This window comes from Octopus bimaculoides, chromosome 25, assembly GCF_046866305.1.
Source record: "Octopus bimaculoides isolate indiv1 chromosome 25, ASM4686630v1, whole genome shotgun sequence".
Classification (NCBI taxonomy): domain Eukaryota; kingdom Metazoa; phylum Mollusca; class Cephalopoda; order Octopoda; family Octopodidae; genus Octopus; species Octopus bimaculoides.
In genome coordinates, this window is record NC_142952.1 from 20,936,132 (window position 1) to 20,950,470 (window position 14,339).

The 14,339-nt window shown below is 36.4% G+C and overlaps 1 protein-coding gene across 3 annotated transcripts in view; it reads left to right on the plus strand.

Moving 5' to 3' along the window:
• The window catches only part of LOC106876782 (sodium-dependent phosphate transporter 1-A), a 312,083-nt gene extending 297,992 nt beyond the window's left edge, over positions 1 to 14,091 (plus strand). For all 3 annotated transcript variants that reach the window (XM_089341906.1, XM_052976433.2, XM_052976432.2), the window contains 5 exons: positions 640 to 742; positions 2,156 to 2,205; positions 9,921 to 10,036; positions 10,932 to 11,117; positions 13,708 to 14,091. In XM_089341906.1, coding sequence (XP_089198032.1) covers positions 640 to 742; positions 2,156 to 2,205; positions 9,921 to 10,036; positions 10,932 to 11,117; positions 13,708 to 13,951 — 699 coding nt within the window. In that variant the 3' untranslated portion in view covers positions 13,952 to 14,091. The remainder of the gene's footprint in view (positions 1 to 639; positions 743 to 2,155; positions 2,206 to 9,920; positions 10,037 to 10,931; positions 11,118 to 13,707) is intronic.
• The last annotated feature ends 248 nt before the right edge of the window (positions 14,092 to 14,339 follow it).

The following is a 14,339-nucleotide window of genomic DNA, read 5'->3' on the forward strand; positions in this document are numbered from 1 at the left end:
CACACTCACATGCACTATTCTTATATAAACACGTGCTTGTGCACTCCAGTTCAGCCGGATCACTGTTATCTCCCCTTCACTCAGCCTCTTTCTTCTGGGCATTTCATCATGTTAGACTGTTAATCCTAACTCGTTTTTTCTCTCCATTTTTTTCCTTTTCATCCCTTTCTGTGGAAGAGCATGGGCTCAAAACATCAAAGACTTTTCCATTCTTCCTTCCTGAGCATCAAACTAATACACCTGTTTGTTGTTTCCTCACCATTCTTTGTCTTTTGTTTTGTATACATTTGAAATATACACACACACACACATACAGATATATATATTATATATATGTATATATGCGTTTGTATATACATATATACATGTGCACATGTATATATGTGTTTGTGTGTAGTATTATTTATGGAGAGCAGTGAACCCAAAACTATGTAGAGAACTAGATGCAATTCAGCATAGTAATTGATATAATGTTCCAATAAAATGCCAACAGCAATGAGTCTACACTTATTTCTCTCCTTTAACTCTTTTGATACCAATCTGGCTGAAAAACACAGAGTATCTCAACAGAAAAATGGTAAAAGATTTTCAATCAATCAAGAGATATATGTGTTTTTTTTCCTTTTTTTCTATTTGCAGGCTTTAGATCCAGCTGTATCCAGTACACAGGTGCTGAACTTAAGTAGTTCTGCATCTCTGTTAATAAAAATAAATGGAAATGAGGAGACTAATGAAACTACAGGTATATTGCATTTTAAAAATTCTTTTTATCCCTTTGCTTTATTTTTGTTTTATATTAATATTGTCATCATCATCATCGTCATCACCACCACCATGGCAGTGACAGAATTATTAGAGCTTAGCCAAAATGCCTTGTGGTATTAGTCACAGCCCTTGATATTCTGAGTTGAAATTTCACTGAAGTTGGTTGGCTCTACTTTTCACACATCTACATTAAAAGACCACTCAAGTATTTGGCCTGATTTAATCAACTATCATCCTCCACAAAATGTAAGGCTTTACACCAGTGTCAGAAATTATTGGTGGATTGGCAGGCTCGGTAGAGCATCAGAAAAATCCCTTGTGGTATGTCTTCTGGCTCTTTAAGTTCAGAGTTCAAATCTTACCAAGGTCAGCTTTGCCTTTCATCCTTTCAGAATCAATAAAAATATAGTGTCAGTGAAGTACTGGGGTCAGTTTAATCAACTAATCTCCTTCTTCTGAAATTGCTGGCATTGTGTCAAAATTTAATGAAGAAGTGGGCAAGCTGGCAAATCTTTAACACACCAAACAAAATGCTTAGTGCCATTTCTTCCAGTTTTACATTCTGCATTCAAATGCTGTCGAGGTTAACTTGCTGATCTTGTGCCAAAATTTGAAATCATCATCATTATCATTAGTTTTATTTTTGTTGTTATATATCTTGTGTTTTTATTGAGTCTCTTTCATTGAAAATATTCTAACTGTAAATCCTAGGTCCAGAATTTAATAAGTCAACAGTCCCAATGATATTATAAGGTCTGTTGGCAGCTTTTGAAATGTCTGCTAGAATTATTAACTCTCATTCTCTAAATGTTGGCAGCACTGTGTAGTTGTTGTACATATATAGTTTCATATTTTAGGAGAGGGATTAAACTGATTACATTGATCCTAGTGCTCAACTGGCACCTATTTCATTAATCCTGAAAGGATGAAATACAAAGTCAGCCTTTATAGAATTTGAACTTAATAAACCAAAATGAATACTACTAAGCATTTTGCCCAATTCACTGACAATTCTGCCCTGTCTTTTTACCAAAATTTCTATTTACCAAATTACACTCACATGTTATTGGCCGGAGCAAGATGCCACACAGTGAGATGATGGAGCCTATAACTATGTGCTTGTGAAGCAAATTTCCTTACAACTCAACTGTGTCTGCTATCTTCTGTTTGTATATACATGTATTTGTGTGTATCCTCTGTTGGTACATGTACCTGTTTGTGTGGTTATAGAAAACCCCTAGAATTATCCAACACATACACATATCTACATGAGGTGTCAGTTCCTTTGTGTATTTGTATATGTGTAGAAGTAGTTGGATCTAATCTTTCTTAAATTGTCCTCTGTCCTCACTTCCCTCCTCTCATTATTGCATCATTTTATCCATTTCAGATTCCCGTTCATCTAAAAGATCCAGAACATTGTCAACTAGTGAAGTGGAGGTAATTATCTCATTGTTTTCTGTAAATTGCAATGAATATGATGCAGTTTAGTGAATCAGAACACCAGGAAACTGGATCAAAACTCAGACCAGTGTTGTGGAGTGATGTCCTCAATTTTGTTTTATGGGTTGAGAATGGATTGTTGTTAGTTTTTAATCTCAGGTTGGCCCCAATTGAACAGACTAGACCTATGATGATGATTTTTCAGCTGTGATTATCCTGAATTTTTCCCAATATAGTGTATCTAAGATACGTAATTTTGGGCTAGTATCTTCTATTACAGCTCCAGGCCAACCATAGCCTTGTGAGTGGATTTGGTAGCCAGAAACTGAAAGAGTCCCATAGCATGCATATATACAGCATAACAACCATTTTGGTCAGTCCAATACTTGGACATGTATAATTACTGCTCATATGAAGGCAACATACCAAATTTTGGAAAAGAAGTGCTTTAAACATTACATATATTCCAGCATCTATTATAATGATAAGCTTGTTTGTAAGTTTGTCCAAAATAACACAATAAGGGAGTAGCAGTGTAAGTAAGAGTATAAAAAGAGAAGACACAAAATAGTAATAACAATGAGAGAGGGAGTGGTATCAAACAGTGTCTCTCACTCTTTCTCTTAACAAAAACCTTTTTACTTCATTAATGAACACTGTCTCTCTCTTTCTCTCATGCTTTCTCTCTATCTATCTACAGACGCACACACACTCATTCTCTCTCTTTTTCACTCACTCTCTCTCAACAACAACATTTTCATTTTTATTCGATGAACGCTGATTTTTCTCTGGTAATAACAATAAGTAAATAAGGTTTTTGCACCTCAAATTTATTTTTTCTCTATCTCTATGGATATTTGACTGTTCTGGAAGATTTTTCTGCTTAAAAAGTTGCAAAGTTAATAGAATATAAGATAAGTAAATAAGTAGCAACTGTTAAGTCATAAAATTAAAATATTGTCTATTGAAAGAAAGCTTGATAATATTGTCTGTTTAAAGAAAGCTAAATATAAAAGGAAGGTAATTAGAAATATTTACAAATACTTGCCAATACAGTGATGTTTGTAAATATTTATGAATGAAGAATTTTGCCAAGATGGTGAAGTTTGTCTTCAAGGTCTTTTCCCGTTTCAGGTGATAAAGAGAGTGAGAGAAACAGAGACAGACAGACATGTAGACGTTGGTGGAAAAAAAAAAGTTTCTGTGTGTATGCCATTAATGTAATCCTGTGTAATTTTGGACTTTATATGGTTATGTATAGAAAAATAAACAAACTAACATGTACACACACACACAAATATACTCATTTGTTTTGAAGCTTGTGTTCTGTTGTATTAAATATACTCATCCACCTGCTATGGAGAATGAATCAGACGGAAGGTGACTGTTAGCCAGAGAGAGACAAAGGCGAAGAACAGCCAGTCTCATTCAGGAAGAACTGGGCACAAGAAGATTAAACAATACATTAAGGTTATTAAGTCAATGACAAGAAGTGAGACAAGAGAGACGAGCGCAAGACGCGAGAAGATATTCTCGAAGATGTCAAAATGAAAAGGAGCACCTAATTGCACAAAGGAGAGATATCCAAAGAGAGAGAGAGCAGCACAAAAGCACCAAGATGAAACAGAAGAGCAAGCAGCAGAGCGGAGAGAAGATCTAAATGAAAGCATGGCAAAGGCAACAAGATGAAACAGAAGAGGAAGCAGCACAAAGGAGAGAAATCGAAAGAGAGAGAATATCGAGGAGAAGAATGGAAGAATTAATACTGAAGCAGACCATCCAAAACAAGGTGAACTCATTGCTGGTAGGGTTTCCACTAGAAACGTGGGGTTGAAGCAATTACTGAGATAAAGGTTGTAATGTTTTTATTTTAATTTTATTTCCTGTATCATTTTCGTGCTGTCATTTCTGATGGCACAGGTACACTAGTATCTGTATAAATGATACATACATCTTGACATATCTATGTAAATACAATGTTGTAATGATACACACATAAAGAAACAAGTCCAGTAACATTTCAAAACAGTTTACAAAAAAGACAAACACAACTCAATATGTACGTTTAAGTACAACTGTAGAATTAAAAACAACCTGAAAGGAAAGATTACTCAAGCTGCGAATGACTTTAAATTTAATTCTGACAAAACTTTGTTGAAACTTTTAAAGATCATTGTGTATTTTGAAAAACAAATACCAGTGAATCGATAAAATCATTATGGCTAAATGTACAAGTCTCCTTTCACCAAATCATGACTACAGTCATTATATGCAATGGACCTGCAAACTTAACAAAGATTCATATGAAGCATATATACAATCTAACCCCCAGATGCAAAGACTAAAAAATTTGTAGAAATCCAAACACCCGGAATTAGATTTTCCCCAAAACATTTAAATGAACAAGCAAAATGTATCACTAGATGTAAATTGATACATCTAATGGAAATATCTGATTCAAATCAGACTGGCACTATAAAGCCAGTCATTGAAAATAATCATCCCATTTCCAGTGATAGACAGATGGAATGGTCAGCTAAATCTAACAGTAAACAACATACCATCAATGTAACTGAAATCCATAACTAAGCTGTACAAACAGAAGAACAACAAAAACTTGTGAAAGTTACCTGGGATGGTATGTTTCAATAGGTCCACAACCTTAATTTGAATGATTGGCCATACAGCACCATTATAAGTAATGAGCCTGGTAAATTAGAATTAGCAGAAGTAAACAAAATAGCAAACAAATATTTGAAGACCATACAGTCTAGAGTTATGAAAACAACCTATGAAACCATTAGTCTTTTGATACATGTCTCAAATATTATATTTGACACCAAAGATAAAAAGGAAGAAAATGAGAAATGTATGAACAACCACAGTCCCAACACTTCCCCCAAAGCAGCAAATGTAGAAGCAGAAAAAGAAGAAACCAGACGAAAGCCAAGTGAAAACGGTTCTAAAATAAAAACACAGATCAAATCCTCTCAGAGAAAAAGGTCTATCTGTAAGTTCCACAAAAATGGTGTCTGCTAGCATGGAGGAAGTGGGACAAACTGCCGCTTTGCGCACCCAGTGAATCCACCACTCACCCAATCAATGAAACAACCATAATTGGAAAAATCTATATCCCAGTACAAAACTGCAGAAAAGAAGGCCAGATAGAAGTCATATGCAGATATAGTACAAGCTGCAGCGGTTGAGCAGCAACATTTTTTTAAGTGTGGCACAGGAAATAGTGCAACTGTTGTCATGGCTACAGACAAAGCTGAGCAGACATGACCGCCACAATTGATGGACCCCAGTTGGCCACCAAGCCACCCATCACACCAACACCAACACCATTTCTACAAATAAGTATAAGAGGCCTGCTACAGAAAAACAGCAAATGCAAAATTGCACACCTGAAGAATCTTTCTACATGTAATCAAGTTGTATGCATTGCACTTACAGAAACACATCTATTTGCAGACATAAACGAAGCAGAGAGCAGAGATACACATACCAATGTATTCTATTTTCTATACAGACAGAAGAAAAAGAAGTCACAGTGGAGCTGCAATGTTTATCCAAGAACACCATTAACCCTGTTATCGAACTTGAACTCAGTGTGTGACACACTCATAGTACATTTAAAGCAACTTGATATAATGGTATGCACACTATATCACTCACCTGATGCCTCAAATAATGATGGAAAATTTGAGGAAAGCCTCAGTGCAATAAAGGAAGTACTAACACAATTGGATCAATATACTACTATATTCCTGATGTGTAACTTCAACTTCCCTAACATCAAGTGGCCTAAAACAAAATAACCCCAGGAATGATGCACAAAGAGCGCAATCAAGCAGAATCTCTACTTGATCTTACGAAAATGCTATTTATGGAGTAAATCATACTCTCTCCAACTAGGCACAAAAATATCCTGGACCTCTGCTTTACAAACAATGTGGAAATTATCCACTAAGTAAATATAACACCGACAATTTTCTCAGACCATAACATGATATAACTGACTATATGGCTCGGAATTACCTAAAGATTAACTCTGCACAGATGGCGCTCAAACCCTATCCAGCCTAAATTTCTATAAGGCTGACTGGAAGTCACTTGAAAAACAGATACTCTAGCAGGACTGGCTTAAAAGCCTCTCTATGCAAGACATAGATATGAAACTCAATAAATTCATGTCACTAATGCGAGCCATATGCATTAAATATGTCCCAGAGAAGGGAGCCAATACACACAAAAACATCATTCCCTGAGACAGGAGAATACTCATGTGGCAGAGAATAAAGATCTCGAATTGTTTAAACAGACACCTCAATGACCGTGTGAAATCACACCTGACAGAGGAACTCTTCGAGATTGAAAATAAATTCAAAATCTCCCATGAAAAAGAAAGAGAAACCTGCGCAATTGAAAATATAAAAAGAAATCCTAAAGCCTTCTACATGTTGGCAAAGTAGTCTGCTTCAGTATGCTATAAGATAGGGCCACTATTTGGTAAAATCGGCTCACTAACTGCATACCTGAGGAAGATAAGTGAAGCACTAAATAAACAATTCCGAAGTGTTTTCAATGTAATGAATCTATTCGGAAAAGAAACAACCATCAATTACATCAATATATCAGAAGAGGATGTGAATGACCAAATCCAAGCTTTTCTGCTAGTTCCTCAACACTTACGATGGGATTTTGTTTCACCAGAGTTTGCAGGATGTCCTCGTCAAGCTCTGCAGATCTTCCCGGACAAGGTTCCTCTTCTAGGCTGTTGATTCTGGCTTGGAATTTCTGGAAATGCCATTCACACTGGCTTACGCTTATTGTTTGATCCCCATACACTGCACTTTCCATTGCATTGTTGCTTTATTGAACTCATAAAGCAAAATATGCTGAATCAGCACCTTTGTCACTTCCATGATAGCTTTGAAAAAATAACTGTTAAAATCGAACTAAGAATAAGTACTATGGTAAAATTACTACCTGCTTTTATAGAAAGTTGATGCAAGTAGTTTATCCTGTCCCCTTCTGATGTTAAGTTCATGCAATTGAAAAAACCACATTATTTATAGGATAACCTAATATATATATATGTGTGTATATATATATTTTACTTATGGACCACTTTGCTTCCTATTTTATTCTACTTGACCTTTGTAGCTATTCAGTTTTTTTTTTTTAATCCTATTTTATGTTTAATTGCTAAATATTAGGAATTGTATAAAAAAAATAATTTGTACATTGTAGAATTATAACCAGTTTGTTGCAGGTAAATGTTAGCAACATTGCTTATGGATGTCCCAAGTGTGATTAGACATCATTCAGACAATTTAATCAATCATTTCGCTTATATTTACTGCTCCTCACTACTTTAGAAACCAGTCTGCCCACTTTCCTCTATCATCATTTAATATCCACTTTTCCATGTTTCTGATGGAATTTGTTGAAGTAGATTTTTGTGCATCCATATGCCTTTCCTATTGCCAACCTTCACCTGTTTCTCAGGCAAGGTAACACTCCATTATGGCCAGGCATAATTTCACAGAAATGAACAACATCACTGTTATGATGGGGATGATCATTTAGAACCTTTACATGGACAAGGGTACACACACATGTATTCACAGTAGGCTTCTTTCAAATTCTGCCTACCAGATCCACTCAAAAGGCTTTGGTCAGCCTATGGCTACAGTAGAAAACACTTGCACAAGCCTATAGTGTGCCTTCTCTACATTAAATATTATGTCACCAACTTAACTTACTTTTTGTGCAGATGGTGCCTGAGTAATTTCCTTCCCTTCAATCCTTAGTTTCCGTGAGTTGTTATCTATCCATCTAGTCTCTAGTGCTTTCCCATTTTATCATAACTTAATGTTAGCATCTAACATGATTTGAGATTCCATATTTATGTAACCATTTCATAGCACATGTTGAAGGAAGGGAACAGCTGTTGGTACTACTACTACTGCTGCTACTACTACCATTTCTGCTGCCACTACTACTACCTTTATAGTTGTATTTTGTGTGTCAAAGTTGACACAAAAGGTTGACACAATAATTACTACTACTACTACTACTACTACTACTACTACTACTACTACTACTACAAATATATCAATAGTTTGTTATTATCTAAGGCAGTGGAGTATCAAACAATAAAATTGGTCTAAATATACCTTGGAGTATTTAATTTCATTTACTCCACCAGAACTGAGTTTGTTTTTCAACCAACTTCAGGGTTGTAGTAATAAACGGAGAAAGAGAAAATGGAAGGGCACTAAGTCTGTTTTTCATTCATCCAGGGGGTACTGAAATAGATACTTGAAATTTTAAGTTTATATTTTAATGATCCTTGAGTTGTGAGGAGAGTGTTTACAGATGGGGGAGGAGGAGTGGATTTGTGTTTCATTCTTTCTAGAGTTGTTGATATAATAATAGTTGAGATGGACAAGAGTTTGTGATGTGTGCGTTGTTGTGTGTGCATGTGTTGCGTGCACATGTATGTGTGTGTGTGTGTTTGAGTGAGAGATTGAGTCTTTCTTGTCTCTCCAGAGGATGAAAAGGGAAATGAGCATGAAAGAGAGCATCATCATCATTTAACGTTTATTTTCCAAGCTGACATGAGTTGGATGGTTTGATTGGAACTGGTAAGCCAAAGAGCTGCACCAGGCTCCAGTCTGATTTTGGCTTGGTTTCTATGGCTGGATGCCCTTCCTGATGCTAACCACTCCAAGAGTGTAGTGGGTGCCTTTTATGTGTCACTGGCACCAGCCACAACTATGATTTCACTTGTGTGAATAAATCTCTCTTTCATCCTCCCATTGTTATGATAAGAACTTGAAATAATGAGTAATAAATAACATGTGGTGGCATTGCTTTCATCTTTCCAGGATTTTGGATAATAAGTTACTTGAAATGAGGAATGAGGAGAGTGTGTATGCTGAATTGAGTGAATCTTTTAGCTTTTCTTGGACTATATTGAAATAAACACTTGTGTGTATGTGTATGATTAAATCAGTTATAAATTTCTCCTCAAGATTTGTTCAAGCCATAAGTGTGTTGTAAGAAGTTTGCTCCAGGTTGAATCCACAATATTCTACAGCTTCTTGATGCCACCAATAAGAGCTAGATTCGATGGAGCACTGCAGCTACTCTCATCCAACATATTGCCTCTGTCTGAACACCTCCATATGCCCCCATGGTGTAGTTGATGATACAACAGTGCTAAACTTTTATCTTTTGTCTTTTACATGTTTCAGTCATTAGATTGTGGCCATGCGGGGTACCACCATGAAGAGTTTCTTGTAGTTAAGTGAAACAACCCCCAGTGCTTATTTTTATAAGCCTGGTACTTATTATATCAGTTTCTTTTGCCAAACCAATAAGTTATGGGGGCATAAACACACCATTAACAGTTGCCAAGTTGTGGTGAAGGGGAGAAACATAGACACAAATACACTTACACACACATATATAATATACATATACATACACACAACAGGCTTCTTTCAGTTTCCATCTACTAAATCTACTCAAAATGTTTCATTAGCCCAAGGTTATAGCAAAAGGCACTTGGCTAAGGTGCCACACATTAAGACTGAACCTGGAACCATATGGGTGGGAAGCAAGCTTCTTACCATGCCTAGTAAATAAATCAATAAATATTTTCTTAATTCTCTTTTATTTTATCTTTTTATTTACAGAAAATAAAAGCTCGTCAGCTTGTACAAGATTCTCCTGAAACTGTTCAACTCTTTTCTTTCCTACAAATTCTTACTGCTGTTTTTGGTTCTTTTGCTCATGGTGGCAATGATGTAAGGTAAGCATCATTTTTATTTTTGCATTGTGTTGGAGGAACAAAGCTGAATGATTAAGAAGTTTGCTTCTCAAACCTGATTTCAGGTTTGATTCACTGCACAGCACCTTGAATCAACCAAGGAGTGGGATTTTGGAGATTAACCCTTTAGCATCCAAATTTCTTTGTCAGATGTAATACTTATCTATTCATATTATTTTGAATTAATCATGCATTTTCTCAAAGTTTTGAAATTTCAATGGTGTGTTTGTATATTTTTAGAATGACATTGTAGGGTAGGTGTGAGAGGCTAAATCTGGTCAGTTTTAACATAAAACATGGTAGAAACTGGCCGGTTATAGCCAGATTAAATACCAAAGGGTTAAAGCCATATAAACAAAGATTGTGTGTGTGTAACTTTACTGATGAGTATTGGCAAGAGATGAAAGCATTGACAAGAAAATGAATGATGCTATTTCTACCAGTAAAAAGTCCTAGTGTTGTTTGTTCTGCTCAAATTGCAGTGAGAACCCAGAAACATTGTGTCCCAATGTTTTTAAGACTGAAGGGTTAAGTTTAACTCTTTAGCATTCAGGTTACTCTGTCAAATGTAATACTTATTTATTCACATTGTTTTGAATTAATCATGCATTATCCCATAGCTTTGAGATTTTGATGATGTGATTATTTATTTTTAGAATGACATTGTAAAGTAGATGTGAAATGCCAGATCTAGCCAGTTTGAGCATAAAACAGGGAGAGCATTTTGGCTGGATATGTCTGAATTAAATGCTAAAGGGTTAAGGGAGATTTGGCTATCATAACTAGCATATCAAGCAACCATGTAGAGGATCCCTCGTTGGTTTGCATTGTCTTTATTATTTTTCTTACTTTACTGATGATACGTTTCTTATTTCAGCAATGCTATTGGCCCAATAGTTGCATTATGGGTAATAGCACGAGATAAGAGTGTATTGCAAGCAGCACCGACCCCTCTTTGGATTCTGTTTTATGGTGGCTGTGGAATTTCCCTTGGACTTTGGATTTGGGGTCGCCGAGTGATTAAAACAATGGGTGAAGATTTAACAAAAATAACACCTTCCAGGTTTGTAAAATTAGTTTTTAAAAGTATTTCATCTATTTAGATACAAGCATGGCTGTGTGTGTATGGAACTTACTTCATAATCATGTGATTTTAGACTGTCTCTCTCTTACAATATTTCATCTTTGGGTTGACTAACGTCTTGTGAGAGGAATCAGTAGATAGTAACTGTATGGGAGTCTGTTGCATTATGTGTCAGTGTGTGTGTGTTAGCATGTGTTTGTATGTGCACATAAATATTGATATTTCCACTTTTCTCATGAGCATTTCAATCTCTCTCTCTCTCTCTCTATCTGTCTGTCTGTCTGTAACGGCTATGGAACATGTAGAATCACATTGGATTCACCAATTATAGCGGCTTGTGTTTTGGGTTGGTATACTGTAGCTGACTACCAAATGTAGCAGGTAGCTGTAACACTTGAGGTTCTCATGATGGAAAAACCTGTGAAGAACATTGAAGGATAACACCAAAAAGGAAGGAATATTAATTACATTTTTATTTGCCTGGCAAGTGGTTAGTAAGACAGCAGTAACCATAGTCGACAGTGACAAAAGGTTCAGCCGCTGGTTGATAGTTGCTAGTGTGGAAGTTGCTTCTTACTAATAGAGATAGAAAGAGTAGATCTTGCATTGTGCTGACAAGAGTGGAAGAAAGGATAAAAGTGCCATTGTCCTTTCTTGATATCAGCCAAAAGCTTATATTCGTATGGCGAGTGAAGGATGAAGGGAAGTGTTGCTCCTTGTCATGGCTGACACAAAAGAGATCAAGGAAGAAAATGGCCTCTGTTATATATCTATGGCCAAATGTAGGTCAAATCCCAAACAAAGGACTGACTTTTCCTTGACCAGCACAAGGAAACTCTTGACTTGGCGGTTAAGAGTTTCCCATTAATCATCTGGTATGGAGATGCAAACAAAGGATTTCCTACTTGCTTAACAAGCAACAAGCGGGTGGGTTTGGTTTTGAATCGCAGGCAAGGCCAAACAAATTCCTACATGTCCATCTATCTTTATGTGCATGTCTACATGCATGTATGTGTCTGTGCATTTGCCTCCACTGTCATGATGCTCTGTTGGTACTGGCATCAGCCATGACATTGATTTCACTTGGCTCAACAGGTCTTCTTAAGCACAACATATTGCCCAATGATTGAAGAGTACTCTTAAATGGGTCGGTTATGTGCCCCTGTGCATCTACCACACACAATAACTATCCTCTCAATTAGCCTTCCTTAGATATTGCTGCACCTCTTATGTGTCCATAACTTACACTGGGTACATCTAATGGAGTTTCTACCTACTCCTTTTCTACAGATCAAGCAGGGCCATCTACTTGAAGGGATTTGTGATTTGTCTACCTTCCTACTTACTAAAACTTTGGTTTTTGCTAGATTGACTCTACGGCCCTTCAATTCTAGACCTTGCTTCCACACCTGAAACGTCTCCTCTAATCCTGATAGTGACTCAGTTATTAGAACAAGGTCATCAACATAGAGGAGCTCCCAGGGGTATCATGTCTTGAATTCCTCAGTTATTGCCTGGAAGACTATGATGGATAGGAGGGGCTGAGGACTTTGATGGACCCCTACCCTACCCATAATTCTTCACTATACTCATTGCCAACCCTCATCTTACTGACAGCATCCATGTACATGGCTTGTACAGCTCTCACTAATCACTCATCAATCTAGTTTCCGCATTGACCACTGGATAAGGGATTGAGGAGACCCTGACAGAGGCTTTCTCCATGTCAACGAAAGCCAGGTACAGAGGTTTATCCTTGGCTAGGTATTTCTCCTGCAGCTGTCTTACCAGAAATATAGCATCAGTGGTGTTTCTCGCTGGCACGAACCCAAATTGCATCTCATCTAAACTGACTCTCTCCCTAATTAGTTGGGCTATGACCCTCTCCGTGACCTTCATTACCTGATCCAACAACTTGATACCTCTGTAATTATTTGTATCTAAAGCATCACCTTTATCTTTGTAGCATTTGATTGTGATGTTGCTACACCAGTCATTGAGTAGGACTCCTTCATGTATCACCTGATTGACTATACAGATGACTAGACCGCCAGATATTTCAATCATCTCTGCGATGATTCCTGATGGGCTGGGGACTTTCCCTGTCTTCATACCCTTAAGTGCTTTATCTACCAAGTTACTGTTAATTTGGTCCCTCTGTTGAGTTGACATTTGGCAGACTCTCTTTCTCCCATTTATTCTCTTCATTTAGCAACCTTTCATAGTGGCGTCTCCAAGTCTCTCTCTTTGCAGCCTCATTAAATGCAAGAGCCTCATTAAATGCATATATATATATATATATATATATATATATATATAACGTGAAGTTTATTTCCCACTTAAATGCGGCTAAACCTGTCAGAGCACAGATGTGTGTCAATAGCCAGCTGGAGGAGATGTTCTCCTGGGGCTAAAAGCAACAGTAACATTCACCCTTAGGGTTTAGCTGCATTTAAGTGGCAAATATACTTCACGTTGTCGTGCAGTTACTGTTTATACCTTGTTCAGAGATTTTATATATATATATATGTTTGTAATCCCTTATACATGTTCTTTTTTATCTTTTCAGTGGATTCTGCATTGAAATTGGATCTGCCCTAACAGTGCTTGTTGCCTCCAACATTGGTATACCAATCAGTACAACACACTGCAAAGTTGGTTCTGTAGTGTTTGTGGGAAGGGTTCGTTCCAAAGAGAATGTGGACTGGTCACTATTTCGCAACATTGTTTTAGCTTGGATAGGTACATTGCCTGCCTCAGGATTACTTAGTGCCTTACTAATGTACATTTTCATTACTCATATTTCGTTTTGAAAATGGAAAGAAGAAAAGTAAACAATAGTTAAATAAAACAGAGAGTAAGGATGGATTATAATGAAAGAAGAAAAGTAAAAAAGCAAAAATTATTTTAAAAAAAAAACTATAAATATGAAAAAATTGTCAAATCAGACAAAGAGATATGTGTTTTATGTATGTGTGTACTTACATAGATATAATATATATATAAATTATATGTATTTATTTTATCCTAATTAATAATAATTCGGATAGAATAAATGGGTTAATAGAAACCAGGGTAGCAAAAATCACAAAATAACTGTGGTGTAATTCCTGTTTTTGAGGCAGAAACTCCTTGATATTTTGGGTATTTGAATATATATAAATTTAAGGAATGGAGTGAACGCATGTTATAACTGCATAC